The sequence below is a fragment of the Onychomys torridus genome, chromosome 1, assembly GCF_903995425.1.
Source record: "Onychomys torridus chromosome 1, mOncTor1.1, whole genome shotgun sequence".
NCBI classification, from domain to species: Eukaryota; Metazoa; Chordata; class Mammalia; order Rodentia; family Cricetidae; genus Onychomys; species Onychomys torridus.
Window position 1 is genome coordinate 130,969,663 of NC_050443.1, and position 18,505 is coordinate 130,988,167.

Genomic DNA, 18,505 nt, shown 5'->3' on the forward strand with positions numbered 1-18,505 from the left:
TGTAGGCTGTTAATTTATCCTCGTCTTTGCTTTCTGAAATCATGTTACTATCGCTGTAGACTATCAGACCACAGTTTGATTTCTCACCACAATTATTGTTTTTATACAGGAAACATCCCTTTGATGCAAAGAGAAGAGCTACAATGGTTTCATTTTGAAACAGAGAAACCAAAGTCCCAGAGGTGTCAGAATGATCCAGAGACAGACCTTGGAATCCAGAGCTGGTGTCTCTAGACCCAGGTCCTCCCATCAAGTGTAGCAGTGATGAATTATTCAGAGTTAGTATTACCTCTTATATACCTTCACTTATCAACTTATGTATTATTTATCCCTAGACTAATGAAAAGTGAAACAGAATGTGAATCCTAATTTTATTTCCTTTGATGGATTCATTATAAGATCTTTGAAAGGCATGAACATGAGAACCATCAAAGTGATCTCTGGAAAACGAAGGCACGTTTGCCAGATATTAAAATGCTGTATGTCTTACTAATAAAATAGGATCATAACTAATTATAAAATGGCATGGAACTGAACAGGTAGCACATGAATTAAGATTAAAAATTTAAAAAAGGGAAGTCTGTAATTGATCCTATTATAAAGGTGATTTTAATTGACAGGCAAGTAATTTAATTCATTGTAGTGGGAGGAGTGTTAATAAATTTAGAAAAATAACCCCAGATTTATACTTCGTACAATGTATTATTTTTTTCAAAAATTAACGTAAATATAAAAACTAAAAGAAAATATACATAATAATCTTATCAAATTATGCAAATAAATATTTTTCAGTGTGACACCAAAATAAGGACCATAATTATCACATGGATTTGAATAGATAAAAATAAAATTAATGGATACATTAAAAGTTTGAACACACTTCATATTGACAATGTTATCACAAAGGTGATAAACATGGAAAATAATTGTCCAGATTGGGGGATGGTGAAGTAAAACTATTTATTTGATGGAAAGCCTTGTATACAAATCGAGTAGAGGAAGGTGGGGAACATTAAATACAAATTTAAAACAATGAAATAAATTTTACCTCTAAGGTTGTCAAAGACAGAATCTAAATAATTATATGCAATGTTGATAAGAAAATAATAAGAAACACTGTCATGAAATCTTTATACTAGTGTAAATAAGAATCAACATTTGGACAAGAATCTGGCAACATCTGTTGTATGTGTAGGAAGAACTGGAAGCATGTAGTTCAAACAGTGAGGTGGTAGGAAATGTTTCGTAGTAATTTTCAGAATAGTACTTACATCTTGATTTTGTTAAAGTTAGTTTGTGGATTTTTTTCATCCAGTACTGTACTTAAAACAAGGAGGATACATAATGTTAAACAATTATTTTTAATCCATGTGTCTGTTTACAGGTTTAAGGTTTAAACCTGTCTGTCTGGTTTAAGGTACTCCAAGACGATGACTGGAGGGAAGAACAGTACAGCCATCACCAAGTTCATTTTTGTGGGATTCTCAGACTTCCCCAAGCTCAAGCTGGTTCTCTTTGTTGTCTTTCTGGGAATTTATCTCTCCACTGTTGTGTGGAACTTGAGCCTCATCATCTTGATCAGGATTGACCCTTATCTACACACACCTATGTACTTCTTCCTTAGCAATTTGTCATTTTTAGATTTCTGGTACATTTCCTCTACAACCCCTAAAATGCTCTCAGGATTCTTCCAGAAGCTGAAATCCATCTCCTTTTTGGGGTGCACCATGCAATACTTCTTCTTCTCAAGTCTGGGTCTGGCTGAGTGCTGTCTTCTGGCAGCCATGGCTTATGACCGGTATGCTGCCATTTGTAATCCTCTGCTCTACACAACCATCATGTCCCCTTCCCTCTGTGTGCAGATGGTGGTTGGAGCCTATATCACTGGTCTCTTTGGTTCATTGATACAACTGTGCGCTATATTTCAGCTGCGTTTCTGTGGGCCAAATATTATCAACCACTTCTTTTGTGACCTCCCTCAGTTATTAGTCCTCTCCTGCTCTGAAACTTTCCCCCTGCAAGTTCTGAAGTTTGTAATAGCAGTGATTTTTGGGGTGGCATCTGTCTTGGTCATCCTGACATCCTACACTTATATTGTTGCCACAGTCCTGAAGATCAGCTCAGCAGATGGCAGGGCCAAGGCTTTCAATACCTGTGCCTCTCACCTGACAGCAGTCACCCTCTTTTTTGGATCAGGACTCTTTGTCTATATGCGCCCCAGCTCTGGCAGTTCTCAGGGCTATGACAAGATGGCATCAATCTTCTATACAGTGCTGATTCCCATGTTGAACCCCCTGATTTACAGTCTCAGGAACAAGGACATTAAAGATGCTCTTAAGCGATGTAAGAAAAGGTGCTTTTCCCATTGCCACTGTTAAAGTTCTGTCAGGCTAGTGACTCTGTTGACTGGAAGTCTTTAGACTCTGCAGGGATACTTAATGTGAGTCAAATATCCTGATGCAGTCATGGAATTGCAAGCGAGTCACTAAATGGGATTTCAGGGCTGGCACATGCTATGTTAATCCTGTGTCCTGTCTCCTTTTAGTCTTGAAGTTGAATCCTCTCCTGTACCAGCATGACCTCACAGAGCAGTTAATACATTATTTCCTTTCTTTGTGGTAACAGTCTTGTGTTCTTAAGTTCTCAACTCTTATTCTTTCTTTCAGAACTTCAGATACTAAGCCAAAGAAAACAGGACCAAACACAAGGCCCATGGTCCTTCTCAGTTATCACATCTCAATGAGGAAAATGACTGCTTTGGCTGAGTCTTCAGACTTTTGAGATGTGTCCTGGTTGATTTTTAAATCAACTTGACACAAGCTAGTGTGATCCAGGGAAAAGGGTTGTAATTGAGAAAATGTATCCATCAGGTTGCCTGTAGGCAAGTTTGTAGGGCATTTTCTTGATTAATGTTTGGTGTGGGAGGGCCCAGCTCACTGGGGGCATTGCAACCCCTGTGCTGGTGGCCCTAGGTACTATGCAAAAAATAGATTAAGTAGTGGGGAGTGAGACAGTAAGCAGAGTCTTAGCCATGGCCTCTGCTTGAATTCATGCTTCCAGGTTCCTACCTTGAGTTCTTTTCCTGATTTTCCCATCATGGTGGACTACAAGACATAAGCTGAAATAAACCCTTTTGTTATTGGTTGTTTTTACTCTTTGACTCTTTTGGGAGGTGCCATCAGCTCCCAAATAAATACAGACAGAAGCTTATTCTTTCTTATTAATGCCCAACCTTAACTAGGCTTGATTCTATCCAGCTTTTCTAACTCACATTATCCCATCTACCTTTTACCTCTGTACTTTTACCTTTCTCTGATTCTATATATATTTTATTTCCTTTTGTTCTATGTCTGGCTATGTGGCTGGGTGTCTGGCCCCTTCTTTTCTTGCTCCTTGATCTCTTCCCAGATTTCTCCGCCTATTTATTCTTGCTGCATGCCAGCCCTGCCAATCCTTTCTCCTGCCTAGCTATTGGCCATTTAGCTCTTTATTAAACCAATTAGGTGTTTTAGATGGGCAAAGTAACACAGCTTCACAGAGCTAAATACAACATAAAATAATGCAACACATTTTTGCATCATTAAACAAATATTCCACAGCATAAACACATGTAGCACACCTTAAAATTATATTCTACAACACCCTTCCTCCTCAAGTCACTTTTGGTCATGGTTTTTTATTACAATAGAAACCCTAAGACATGATACTTAGACAAGTTCCAACAAATGAAGATGAGAATGTGGGGAAAGTGTCATTCTAAACTTTGACCTAAATTATTTGCCAAGGAAATATGTAATAAAGGGTTTGTTCTAGAACTTGTATTCTAGGCTTTTATTTTCAGAACAATACATAAATAGCCTGCAAGTGAATGGAGAAAAGGATTTTAATGATATGACTCTACACTTGGGTGAGGTCATATCTTTGTTTTAGTCATTGGTGTCCTATCTGGAATGATGTTGTGTGACACTTGGGAAACCTGAACAAATGTCCTCTCACCTCTAATACAGAACTGATGACAGACTGAAGTACCAATACCAAAGTCCAACTTGGTGAACTAATGAATTTCATTGGGGTTACTTACAAGAATATGAGGGATGGGTTACTGACAAAAGCAGAAATAACTCAAAGAGAGATGTATCACAAAAACCCACCCCAGCATGGATGACAGATCACAAAATCTGGGAACCTGGAGCATACTGAACAAACTTCAGACAGTTCACCAAGTTGGAAGGTGTCCTTTCCAGGTGGAATATTTGTTCTGAGCCTCTTCCAGGCAGCTCGGCTAGTCTCTGCATGTTCCAGGAGCCTGGGATTGTTTGAGAGTGACTTTTAGCCATTTTTATTGCTTATAAACTTTTAGTAAGGGAGGGACCTAGTGAGTTTAGTCAGTTTCAGGGACTTCCTAAAGCTATTTTGAGTTGTTTACTTCCTATATTAAATGAACTTCCCTGTAGAATGAAATGTTTCAATCTCTTGGGAAACTGCTACACAGTAGGTGAGTGGACATTTGTTGGTGTCTCCCAGGAAATGTTTACAGAACCCTTGGTGCTCAAACATGGGGTATGACAGAACCAAAGCTGAGTCAGGAGGAGCACTTTCACTGTCTCTGCTGTGGGTGATGAGGCATGCAATTGAAGCTAAGTTCCCTGAGGGTGGAACAGCCATGGGGAAATTCTAATGCCGCCATCCTTCCTAAGGTGGCATAGAATGGCATGTATGCATCTTTGCTGCAGTAGTAGTAGCACCATCCCTGCTATGAATGAGAAGACATGTAACTAAGACCATGGAGGAAATCCTAGAGTTTCTGTCTTCCTATATGTGGAATAGAGTGTCAAGAGTCCCTGTGAGTATGAGGAGTGAATATGTGGATGTCTCTCAAATGACTGGTGGACTAGAGGATATATCCCTGAAAGTAGGATTATTGGGTAGGATTGTAAGTAGACTGTGGCATCAATTATGTGGTCCTTGCTCTTGGAAATAATACATCCAACCAAAGCTGAACTACCCACTCAGAAAGAACTTGCCTGTGTAAGGCAATAATTACAATAAGAAAAAGGCATGCAGATACTAACCTCCACAGTAGCCTCTGAACTGACAGAAGAAAAGGAAGATGAGGTGGAGATGTTGGCTTCATGGGTTCTTTCTGGGATATAAGGGGAAAGAGAACATAACTTAGATCCATGGTAAATATACCCTCCTGGGATCCAAAGACATGTAACCCAGATGAAGAATTGGATAGTGAAGAGGGAGAGAGTGAGGTGGACATGGTAAAAGATAATGTAAAAAGGGGGAAATCCATGATACAGCATGCAGATGCCCTGTACAGGAAACTATGATAATCAGACACTATTTCTGTCTAAACTGCTTGAATTGGGATAGACTTTAGACAGGAAATTAAAGAAGCTCTTATAGGATATAGTATGTTAGGATCATGAGGATAGATGGGATCAATCTGGTTGCTGTGGAAATGACACAAAGTTCCAAAGACAAAGGCTGAATAATGAGTTAACAAGAGAGAAGTCAGTATTTGACTGCCAGGCTCATCTGAGCCATAAAGAACACTGGAATTTTCTAGGGCCCCATTTGTTGAGATCTGTGAATCCTAGTCTCTGATCAGCATATGACTACTGTCCAATGGGTTTCTTCGGGGCAAGGTACCTGTGGAAACAGACTCTCACTTGGCAAGCACCACTAAGTAGTCCATGAGATAGCATAGGAATTTGCAAAATTTATTTAGTTTGCAGGCTCTTTTATTTCTCATTATATTGGTGATTCTTTGGGTGGTTTTTTGTTTTACTTTGTCAGTCACACATACAATAGCTGTAATTTTCCCTGAAAATTATGTTCCTTTTGAAATATTTCCTCCTAAGATTCAGCAGGGGACTAATGAATGACTTTTAAATCTCTTATCTGGAATTACTAACTACAACTCCCAATCCTGGAAACTTTTCTGACTCATTAGAGATAGTTAAGTACATAAGAGAAAATATGTGGAGCATTAACTGTGTCTCACAGTTCTGGAAAGGAGAGTAAGCACAGAATAGAGAAAAGGCCTTAGGAATACACATTGTCAACTGTTGATAGTAAGTTCTCTGGACACCAACCACAGAATCATTGGTAGAATCTGGTATTCTCCAAGAGGAAAAACTACAATACAAAATGTGGAATGGATAGATCCATCTTCATCATTCATAGGAGCTTATATTGGTGGAAGAAGTATGGTATGGTGAGATGGGGAAAAGATGCTTCATCAAAGTCTGCCTTTTACAGAGAGATTGAGATATGGGACCCTCTTATGGAAAAATGGAATTGTCTAAAAACATACGGACATGAAAGAACTGTCTGGGTTTGAATATTGTTGTCCTTAAAGTCCTATGCCCACGTCTATTATTTTTTAGCTATTTAACTGCAAGCAGCCGCCAGCTGACATAAATGCTATGACAGCAGGATGTGTCTGGCTCGATATTCAGTTAAGCTGCAAAAATGCTGAACTCTGTGTCTAGAATAAGGTTGTTCAGGGGGTGGGAAGGTGTATTTGGGGAAAGCATAAAGGGGAACAATGGGGACTTTCATAATGATCATGATGTATTCTTTAAATTGTCATGTATTTCTTAAAGTCAAAAATACAAGCCAATAATAAAGCTGTTTGTGTAAACCTGGTTAAAAACAAAACAAAACAAACAAACAAACAAACAAACAAAAAAACCAACTCTGTTACGTAAAAATAAAGATGGCCCAAGCTATTCGGGTCACTTGAGTGCAATCCACTTGGTGGTCAGAAGCTTTCCTTGCATCAATGTCCCTCCCCATGAGGCTGGACCCCAGCAGGGTGGCACCACAAACAGGCACCTGAAGGTGGTATGTTTTGGGACTGAAGGGGATAGGATTCTGTCTAAGGGTGCTGTAGACATGCCAGGAGAGCCCCTGGTTTAGGGAAGGACAGGTAATCGAAGAACTTTGGAGAAGTGAGTGCCCTGCTCCAACAGAAATGCAACAGTGTGGTTCAAAGGAACCTGCTCTTTATACAGATAGTATTAAGCATATGGTTAAAGCAAAAGGTTTAATAAAAGTTTCTACTGGTCAAGTCATGGAGTTTTTACAGTCTGTTTAAAAAGTTTGTCCTTGGGTTTCCTACAGCGGGACATCCTTGTTATATCATATAGGATCTAAGAAAGAGGCAGCAAAGTATCATGATTCTGATTGGCACACCCTGCAATGCCTGACTATAAATCTCCCCACATGACCCCCTGAGAAACTTAAAAAGGGGCCAATGGTGGATCTCTGTGAGTTTGAGGCCAGCCTGGTCTGTAGAGTGAGTTCCAGGACAGTCAGGGTGGGGGAGGGGTGGGGGAGGGGTGGGGGAGGTGAAGGACTGCAATGGGACTTGACTGTCTGTAGCTTTAAGAGCATCCAGGACCCAGTTCCTTTTGCAAGACTTCAGGTGCCTTCTCAGTTCTCTTTTTTTGTAAAAATCAGGTCCCAGGGCTCATTTCCCTAAAGCTATTACTAGGTTTTAAAACAGTTTGCTTTGCTACCAGATTCAAAAAAAGAGAAATCCAAACAGGTTTCAAAGTGACTTTTTACTATTCCTTTATTTAAAATAACTTGCTTAACAATAAATAGTTCAGTAGTGAACTACCTATGTCTCATGGTAAGCAACTGAATAAAAAAGGTGAAAAGTTTATACAAGATCTAAAGATATAAACATAAGCTATAAAAATATAAAACACATTTTTAGGTCTAAATATATATGTATATATATATGTGTGTGTGTGTATATATAACTTAAGGTATGTAAATACAAGTTACAGATGTATAGAGGACATGAAGCCATGGTTGATGAGGGTCTGAAAAGAGTTTTGAGGTATGTGGATGTAAATTATGAGGGTATAAAAAGATGGCTTAAGGTATATAAAAATGTTTCAGATTTTTTCCCCTCACTATGCTATTTTTACATTAAAACTTCAAAGGTTTAGAGTTCTAACATTAACAAATTAAGTTCTGATAATCTGTTAATCTAGCTCTGGTAAACACTGACTACTATTGTCATAGTCACAAGCTTCAGATTTTAAATTTCCCTTTGGTTGTTTTCTAAATACAGAGTTAAAAATGTTTCTCATTGTACTAAAACATTTTTCTAATCTATATACACCCAGTCTTCTAAAAAATGTTAATGCTTTGAAACAAATTTATTTTAGGTTCACAAACTTATACTATGACTCAAAGGCATGAGTCTACTGTCTTTTCTACAATGTGAATTTCAGTACAGACTACAAACAACAATAATGCTAACATATCTAAAACTGTTGCCTCTAAAAATAAAAGTTCTTGTAAACTTCAGGAGATCGACTTGGATCCTCCTCTCACAGGTCAAAGTGACTTCAGAGAAGTATTGCCAATCAACAACATGTCTCCCCATCTACCTATTCCTGGTGGGGTGGGAACTCTTCTCCTTTCCCTGATTTTGGAACACCTCTCCTCCAGCTGCCAGGACCATGGACATGAAGTTTCAAATGTAAACCTAAGAACCTCCCCCCCCTAGTCCTTAACTTTATTTCCTGCCCTTAATATATATCTTTTGCCTATGATTTTGGCCAAACATTGACCTCATCCTGTTCTTCAAAGACATTTATTCAAGTTATTTACAGCCACCAATTATACTTATGTTAGAAGGCCTCTACGATCCTCCACAATCTTAAGTGGCCTTCAGGCCTGTGTTACTGTTCCTTTTGCTGTGCTGACAGGTGGAGATTTTGGTTTTTTGCATATTGTAAAATCATATATTTCCTGTTATTACTAACTGTATTGATTATACTTTTGCCCCAGGTAATTTACTGATTGTTAGACAACCTCTTTTTGTTTTACTTCCTATAAACTTACCTTTGCCTTGGTTTGATTATCCTGATATTTATGCCTTAGAGACTGTTTCCCAAGCTCTTTTTCATCCAAAGTGATTTGTTGCAGCTTTGATTTTGGGCATTACTGCCCTGATATCTATTTTAGCTTATGTGGCAGCATCTACCACTGCTCTGGTACAGCAAGTACATATGGCTGATTATGGTAATAATTTATCAACAATGTTTCTCTGACACTTGTTACACAGAAAGGCATAGATTAAGTGTTAGTGGATAGGGTTAGTGTTTTAGAAGAGGCTATATTATACATGGGCACCTAAATTCAAAATGTATGTCAGACTCACAGTCTCTTGTCATGCAGCATAAAAATAGATTTGTGTTACTCCCTTGCCATATAATGGCACTGATTTTACTTGGAAGCAGATTCAGGCACATATTAAGGAAATTTGAAATAGTTCTGATTTAAATATTAATATTCATGATTTACATCATTGGATTTCTATTGTCTCACATGCTCACTTACAAATTCCTTCTCCAGAAGGTGGCCTTTTATTGTTAATCTGGACATTACAGTAGAAATATTTTTTCTCCTTGTTGTTCTTTTTCCAGTCAACATCAAACATTTGAGTTCTGCATTGTGCGTTGTGACCTGTGACACCTGCTTCATTATTTTAAAAAAGAAAAAAGGGGGAGATTTGGGGAGCAGTGCAGCTTAGCCTCAGATTAGCATAAGACTGCCTGTCCAACAGGTTTCCTCAGGGTAAGGCACCTGTGGAAACAGACTCTCACTTGGCAAGGACCAGAAATCCATGGGACAGTGTAGGAATTTGCAAAATTCATGCAGTTTGCAGGCTTTCTCTCTGATTATATTGGTGATTCTTTGGGTGGTTTTTAGTTTCACTTTGTTGGTCACACATGCAGCAACTGTAATTTCCCCTGGAAATTCTGCTCTTTCTAGAATATTTTCCCTTCAGATTCAGCAGAGGGTTAATGTTTCTCAAATCTCTTATCTGGAGTTACTAACTACAACTCCCAATCCTGGAAACTTTTCTGACTCATTAGAGATAGTTTGGTGTATAAAAGAAAACAATATTTGGAACATTCACCATGTCCCACACTTCTGGAAAGAAGACTAAGACATGCATACAGAAAATAGAGAAAAGGCCTTAGGAATACACATAGTGCCAGCTGTTGAGAGTAAGTTTTCTGGACACCAACCATAGAATCATTGGTAGGATCTGGTATGCTCCAAGATGAAAAACTGGAAGAAGTATGGTATGGCGATATGAGAAAAGAGTGCTTTGTCAAAGCCTGCCTTTTACAGAGAGATTGAGACATGGGACCCTCTTGTGGAAAAGGGAATTGTCTAAAAACATACAGACATGAAAGAACTGTCTGGGTTTGAATATTGTTGTCCTTAAAGCCCTATGCCCATGTCTATTACTTTTTAACTATTTAACTGCAAGTGGCCGTCAGCTATGAGAGCAGGATGTGTCTGGCTCAATATTCAGTTAAGCTGCAAAAATGCTGAACTCTGTGTCTAGAATAAGGTTGTGCAGGGGGTGGGAAGGTGTATTTGGGGAAGCATAAAGGGGAACAATGGGGACTTTCATAATGATCATGATGTATTCTTTAAATTGTCATGTATTTCTTAAAGTCAAAAATAGAAGTCAATAATAAAGCTGTTCATGTAACCTTGGTTAAAAAACAACTTTGTTTAAGTATGAATAAAGATGGCCCAAGCTATTTGGGGCCACTCAAGTGCAATCCACTTGGTCGTCAGAAGCTTTCCTTGTGCTGAAGCTCCTTCCCCAGCTCAGGACCTGAACCTGAGCTGAGGCTGGACCCCAGGACCCATGAGTATCAGGGACAAGAGAACAATAAATAAAAACCAAGCATTATTGAGGGAACAGTTCATGAAAGCCACAGTTTCTTCAGTGTTGTAACTGCCCATAGTCTTGTATATAATCCTTGCCCATGATCCTGCAAGCAGCCCTTAGTAAAGTCAACGATTCACCAAGTTAGACTTGAGTGGCATTGGTGCATTGCTCTTTCAGCATGCTCTATCTGGGGTAAAAAGATACTTTCTCATCTTCTCCAGGCAAAGTTCATATACCATAACTTCTATAGAGCAACAAATGGTACTGGGTGGAGTAATTTTCAGAAAATATCTTAAAATATGTTTCTAAGCAAACAAAAATGGAAATTTCCAGCATATAAATTTGCATAATGTGAAAACAACAATCCTAAGGACACATATAGCTCTGAAGATAGCTTTCACACATGGGAGGAATCTATTTAACTCTAAAAATATTGGGTTCTGACAGAACATATGGAATTCAAGAAAATGGGGCTACCTGAGAGCCTGATAGGAGACCCATTCACACATCTAAGAGTTCAATGGAATTAGACCTCAGACCTCAGTGTGTTACAGAACTAGGAGAAGCCATTGCATAAGAAAGACAATTGTGATTCTCTCAAGGCTTTCATTTGGGTACAAAGAAAAGTCAGTTGAGATTTTGTAACCATGCTTCCTAGAGGAGGTGTGTGCTCAATGCCACATGACCTGTCAGTGCACAGAACTTGTAACCAAGAAACTGTTTGAGCCCCCAGCTTCCATCCTGCCCCGGAACTCCCATCTGGACCAGAGGTGAGTGCCTGGGGTTATAGTCAGAGAGGCAATAGCCCCTGGGTCCCACCCCTGGGCCATCCCTGGAGGACATACCCAACTTGGCCCCAGTTTCCAGCCATTCAGTGGGCCCTGTGGGAAGGCTCCCCTTTTCCAAGACTGCAGGCAGACCCTGCAGTCTCCACACCCTGCCCCCACACACATTTGCCTTAGACCCCAGCCACATCCTGAGACTCAGAGACCAGCCCCCAGCTACCATCCACCCTGGAACTCCCATCTGGACCAGAGCTTCCATCCTGTCCCAGGACTCCCATCTGGACAAGAGGAGCTCCCATCTGGACAAGATAAGGAGACCCCAGGTACTTCCTGAGACTTAGAGTCCAGCCCCCAGCTCCTATCTGGCCAGCACTCTCATCTGGACCAGAGCTCCCATCCGGACCAGAGAGAGGCTCCCTAAATCTGTCAGCTCTGTCTGGACCAAGTACACTGAAAAGACCAAGAACAAATCCACAAGAAGATGGGCAGACGTCAAAGCAGAAGTACATACAACAAAATAAAGAGCAATACAGCATCACCAGAACTTCAGCCCTTCTCCAACATCTAGACCTGAACATCACAGAATGGAAGAAGCAGAAGAAAACAACCTTAAAAGTAACATCATGAAGAGGCTAGAGCCTTATATAGAAGAAATCAAAAATAAAGTGGAGGAACAGACAAACAAAAAATGGGAAGAACACTATAAAAAACTAGAGGAAAGGACAAATAAAGCAGAAGAAAACAATAAGTCCCAGAAAAAAAAAAAAACATGAAAAGGCAACAAAACAGACGAGGGAAACAGTCCAAGGCCTGAAGAGGGAAATAGAAAAAATGAAGAAGACACTACCAGAAGGAAGGCTGGAAAAAGAAAATCTGAGTAAACAAACAGGAACTTCAGATGCAAGCATAACCAACAGAATGCAAGAGATGGAAGAGAGGATCTCTGGTGTTGAAGATACGGTAGAAGAAATAGATTCATCAGTCAAAGAAAACACTAAAACCAACCAAGTCATAACCCAAAATGTCCAAGAAATTTGGGACACCATGGAAAGACCAAACCTATGAATAATAGGGATAGAGGAAGGAGAAGAATACCAACTCAAAGGCACAGAAAATATATTTAACAAGATCATAGAAGAAAACTTTCCCAACTTAAAGAAGGAAATGCCTATGAAGATACAAGAAGCCTATAGAACACTAAACAGACTAGACCCCCCCAAAAAAAGTCCCCTCGCCACATAATAATTAAACAACTAAATGTACAGAATAAAGAAAGAATATTAAGGGCAGCAAAGGAAAAAGGCCAAGTGACTTATAAAGGCAAACCCATCAGAATAACACCTGATTTCTCAATGGAGACTTTGAAAGCCAGAAGGACCTGGACAGATGTAATGCAGACACTAAGAGACCATGGATGCCAGTCTAGACTAATATACCCAGCAAAACTTTCAATCATCATAGATGGAGTGAACAAGACCTTCAAAGACAAAACCAGATTTAAACAATACTTATCCAAACCCAGGCCTACAGAAAGCATTAGAAGGAAAATTCCAACCTAAGGAAGGCAGATACACTCTCGAAAACAGGCAATAGATAACACCACAGCAGTAAATCCCAAAGAAGAGAAGTACACACACACTACTACCAAAAAATAAAAATAATAACAGGAACAAACAATCACTGGTCATTAATATCCCTTAATATCAATAGACTTAATTCACCTATAAAAAGACACAGACTAACAGAATGGATACGAAAACAGGACCCATCTTTCTGCTGCATACAAGAAACACACCTCAAATTCAAAGACAGACACCTCCTAATAATAAAAGGCGGGGGAAAGACTTTCCAATCAAATGGTCTTAAGAAGCAAGCTGGTGTAGCCATCCTAATATCCAGCAAAATAGACTTCAAACTAAAATTAATCAAAAGAGATGATGAAGGACATTACATACTCAACACAGGAAAGATCCACCAAGATGAAGTCTCAATTCTGAACATTTATGCCCCAAACACAAGGGCACCCACATATGTAAAAGAAAAATTATTAAAGCTTAAATCACGTATAAAACCCCACACATTAATAGTGGGAGACATCAACACCCCACTTTTACCTCTGGACAGATGACTAGACTGCTATACAACTCCAGGGAGGCTACCTAGAAAATGGGACCCTAGGAAAGACACAGGGATAGCCCAATGACAGAGAAATGGATAAGATCTACATGAACAACCTGGATGACAGTGGGAGTAATGAAGGGCAAGGTTTGAGGGAAAGAAAGCTTAGGGGAGCAGGAGATCCCAGCTGGATCAAGAACAGAAAGGGAGAACAAGGAATAACAGACCATGATAAATGAAGACCACATGAGAACAGGAATAGGCAGAGTGCTGGAGAGGTCCCCTGAAATCCACAATGATACATCCTCTGTAGACTGCTGGCAATGGTCGAGAGAAAGCCTGATCTGACCTAGTCTGGTGATCAGATGGCCAAACACCCTAACTGTCGTGCTGGAACTCTCATCTAATAACTGATGGAAGTGGATGCAGAGATCCTCGGCCAGGCCCTAGATGGAGCTCCTGGAGTCCAATTGCTGAGAAAGAGGAGGGACTGTGAGAGCGTGAATTGTTGAGACCAAGAATGGAAAAGCACAGGGACGAATAGCCAAATGAATGAAAGCACATGAATTATGAACCAAAGGCTGTGGAGCCCCCAGCTGGATCAGGCCCTCTGGATAAGTGAGACAATTGAATAGCTTGAACTGTTTGGGAGGCATCCAGGCAGTGGGACCCGGACCTGTCCTTAGTGTATGAGCTGGCTGTTTGGAACCTTGGGCTTACACAGGGACACTTTGCTCAGCCTGGGAGGAGGGGACTGGACCTGCCTGTACTGAATCCACCAGGTTTAAATGAATCCCCAGGGGAGTCTTGGCCCTGGAGGAGATAAGAATAGAGGGGAGGGACTGGGCGGGGGAAGGTGGGGGCAGGAGGGGGGAGGACAGGGGAACCCATGGCTGATGTGTAAATTTAGAACATAAATATAATAAATAACAAAAAAAGAACCTATTTGAAAGGGTTCTGATGGCAAACATCTTTAAATACAAGGTAGTCAAAAACACAGTTAAATCCTCCCTTAAGATTCTTTTCTGAAGATATATTTTAATTTTTATCTAAGTGTTTGTATGTGTGATGACAGCTTATGCATGTGTCTGCAAAGGACAGAAAAGGATGCTGGATCCTCTGAAGCTAGAGTCGCAGGTGTTTCAAGAAGCCTTATAAGGGTGCTAAGAACTGAATTTGGTTCCTCTGGAATAGCGACCAGTGCTTTTAAACACTGAACCATCTCTCTGGTCCCATCTCTTAAGATTCTTATTAGACTTTCTAAGCCTAGAATAAAAACAGCTCTCCCCCCCAAAAAAAAATCTTCTAAAGAAAATTATATTATGCAAATCTCAAAATGTGTAAAGGCCAAGAAAATTTGAATGTTAAGCATAAAAAACGTTTATGAACTAAAGAGATAGCTCAGTGGTTAAGAGTGTGCTTGACTTCATTCCCAGCAGCCATGCTGGGTAACTCACAATTGTCTGCAACACTAGCTTCAGAGAGTCCATCACTTTCTTCTGGACTCTGCAGGTATCTGCACTCATCAATGCGTAACACACACACACACACACACACACACACACACACACACACACTCATACACACACTCAAATAATACTAATAGTAAATAATTAAAAAATTTTAAGATAAAGAGTAAAATATAGTTAAGAGAAAAATGAGGTTTACTAAGGATTTCTGCACCTTGTAGTATTGTGTATATTCATATGTGTACATATGGCCCTCATATCTAGAATAACTGAAGGACTGGAACTGGAATAAATTTTATATGTATTATATGTACTCTGACTTTGTGAAAATGTGGCATAAGCTAGACCCAGGTAAAGCACAACTGGGCAACCAGCGGAGTAAACAAGTGGGTTTTATGGGGTAGAGGTGGGAGGAGTCCTCACGAAGCTGTAGATTACTAGGCTGAATACACTGTGTAGACTGTCTGGGTGGTGAAGGATTCAACACCAAGTCGGAATATGACCCAATGGGTCTGAAAGATTACCTTCCTGGAAATTCTAGACATCCTACAGATTGTGTTCAAGAAAAGAAATGGCTCATAGTAAAAGACAAACAATATGCAGATCCAAATATGCATAATCAGGAGCCTGGCCATACAAACAGAACTGTGAGACCCTGACTGCCAGAAAGGAAGACCGATACTGAGGGACAAGGAGGAAGAGGGGATAAATAATAATGGTGTTGGACACGAGCCATATAGAAACATAATTTCACATTGACTTAAAATGCACATATATTTTAAATGAAGTTACATCACTTGGGATTATAACGCTAACCCAAAGAGCCATTTTATTAGATTAGCTAACAAAACTTTCAGTGGCAGGCATAGGAAACCTCCTTTAGAGTTGTTGGTTAGGGTAGTGCACGAGACTCCATAAACAATACAATCTATTTCTGTGGCCCTTGTTTTCCACCCAGAATTTGAAGGTAAGACTCTATTGCTGAAGACAACACACACTTCAGATACAGGACTTCGAAGAATTGAACTGGAACTGACCTAGAAGCCTTTTCCCTGAAGACTAGCTCTCATAATATCTGAAAGTGTTACACAAGTTTTCAAGGGAGAAAGACAAACACTACCCTACCCAGTTGTATAGTCTACAAGCTACAAAATTGACCCCAATAGGTTCAGTAGTGGTGCTTATATCTTGCGGGTAACTGAAAACCATCTAATTGGACTTTAGGCCCAGTCTGTAGGAGGGAATTCATGCACAGCACTGTAAATCCAGCCAATTAGCCATGGTTGGTGGGGTATTGACCATAGAGGAGAGCTTACTACTGCCACTTCCTTAAGCCATTGTAGTTAGTTTCTAACTGCATTCTAAATACTTATCCTTATTTCTACAGATTTAAGTATAATTCTCATCCCTTGTCAAAGAAACTTCTTTGCTTAGTAAACAGAGTCCATTACAAGAATGTACAACCAGCAAAAATGCAGAGAACAATTGGCAATGGATTGCCCAACCTCAAACAATATATTTACACCATAGCTCTGCACTCAGGAAACGTCCTAGAAGAGGAGGCAGAAAGACTGTAAAAGTCAGAGATTCAGGACTTGTGCTATGAGATAGTGTAAACACACACACACACACACACACAGACAGAGAGAGAGAGAGAGAGAGAGAGAGAGAGAGAGAGAGAGAGTTTTGCCCATGAAATCTCAAAAAAAAATATGGTTTCCAAAACAGGACATAGACAATGACAATACCAGTTGACATGCCAACATGGATGGGGAAATCTCACAAGGACCCACTCCTAGATAAAGAGCTACATGCAATTAATGGCTGCCAAGATAGGGAGAATCAGTTTTCTCTAAAGATAAGCCCTGATAGATGATTAAATCTGAGGTGTCATCCCTAAATGTGTGTGTGTGTGTGTGTGTGTGTGTGTGTGTGTGTGTGTGTGTGTGTGTATGCAACACTAAATGGACTTAGCAGCCTACAAATACATTTATTACATGTAGTAACAATAATTAAAGAACAGGTCATGAACTTGAGAGAGAGCTGGGGGTATAGGAGCAAACAAAAGGAGAATTAAATGGAAATTATATAAATACAGTAATCTTATGAAATTCAAAAAGTTTTGTTAATAAAAATCTCCAGATACTGGAATTACCATTAAAGAGAACAAGGCAGTTGAAAATATACAATAAAACACAGAGCGAATATCCCCTAAAAAACCTCATCTTCTCTAACAATGTCTTCCAGACACAACAGGACTGATGTACATAGAAACTCACAGAGACTGGCCACATGCACAGGGCCTGCACAGGGTCAGGTGAGATGGGGTCCTAGCACAGGAAGGGGAAATGGAAACAGCTTCCCACTCCTAACCAAGAAGCTATCTTCAATTGATGCCCACTTGCAAAGGAAACATTAATTTTTTCCAGTGGAGTCTCACTGCAAAGTATATATCCACAATGGGAAGAAAAGAAGAAATGGAAAAGGAAAGAAAGAAAGAAAGAAAGAAAGAAAGAAAGAAAGAAAGAAAGAAAGGAAGGAAGGAAGGAAGGAAGGAAGGAAGGAAGGAAAGGTGAGGGGAAAGACAGGGAGGAAGCAAAGGGAGAAAGGAGGAAACCAGGAGGAAAGAATGAAGGAGAGAAAGAAGGGATGGGAAAGTGAGCAGAGAAAGAAGGTAAGGCAAAGAGGGAAAGGAAGGAAAGACTGGACCTGTATCAGATCAAAGGTGTGCAGCTTGGGCAGGTGTCATCCTGAGGTGAGTATCCTTAGAGTTATGGTAATGAGGGAACAAAAAGAAGTAATCCATGCAAACAATAGATTTAAGCCAAGTTTTAAAATCAGGTAAATTACTAACCCTTAAACCATCAACTAAAAAAGAAACTTCCCTTCATCAGCAGAAGACACATTTGAATCAACCATTCAGAGAAATATATAAGCCACATGTTCTGTGTCACCCATGGGGCTCTGATGTCTCATATTTCAAGCCTCAGAAGAGCCGTGACCACCCAAGACTATGGGATTTGCAGCATCCCCCACCTATTGTGCTATGGAGCAGTCTGTATGTGTCAGTCATTGGGAAAGTGTTCTGCCAGAGAACTGAGCCAAATGAGGAAGGGCAGGAGGAATAGCTAGAAGTAGACATGACGAAGTTAACATAAGTTCCCCAGAAACAGTCATTGCTTTTTATGAGTTTGAAACATAGCTTGACCTGCACCAATTTGGGTTACTTTTGGGCTATCTAGAGGAACATATAATTAACCAATGAACAAGAAGTACCATGTAAAACAGAGCAATGTTTTCCATACAACTTTTTCATTGACATAACGAGCTACCATAATATGAAATTCTCTCAGCCCACACCAGAGAAGCATCTTTGTGCAGTGGACAGTGGATAATAC

The 18,505-nt window shown here is 39.9% G+C and overlaps 1 protein-coding gene across 1 annotated transcript; it reads left to right on the forward strand.

Moving 5' to 3' along the window:
* The first annotated feature begins 1,430 nt into the window (after nt 1-1,430).
* Nucleotides 1,431-2,378, forward strand: LOC118574279 (olfactory receptor 1440). The gene has a single exon (XM_036175097.1). The coding sequence runs from the start codon at nt 1,431-1,433 to the stop codon at nt 2,376-2,378; it is 948 nt and encodes a 315-aa protein (XP_036030990.1).
* The last annotated feature ends 16,127 nt before the right edge of the window (nt 2,379-18,505 follow it).

Excerpts from the sequence above, each read along its gene's own strand:
- LOC118574279 (XM_036175097.1), top strand. The coding sequence starts at position 1,431 with ATGACTGGAGGGAAGAACAGTACAGCCATCACCAAGTTCATTTTTGTG.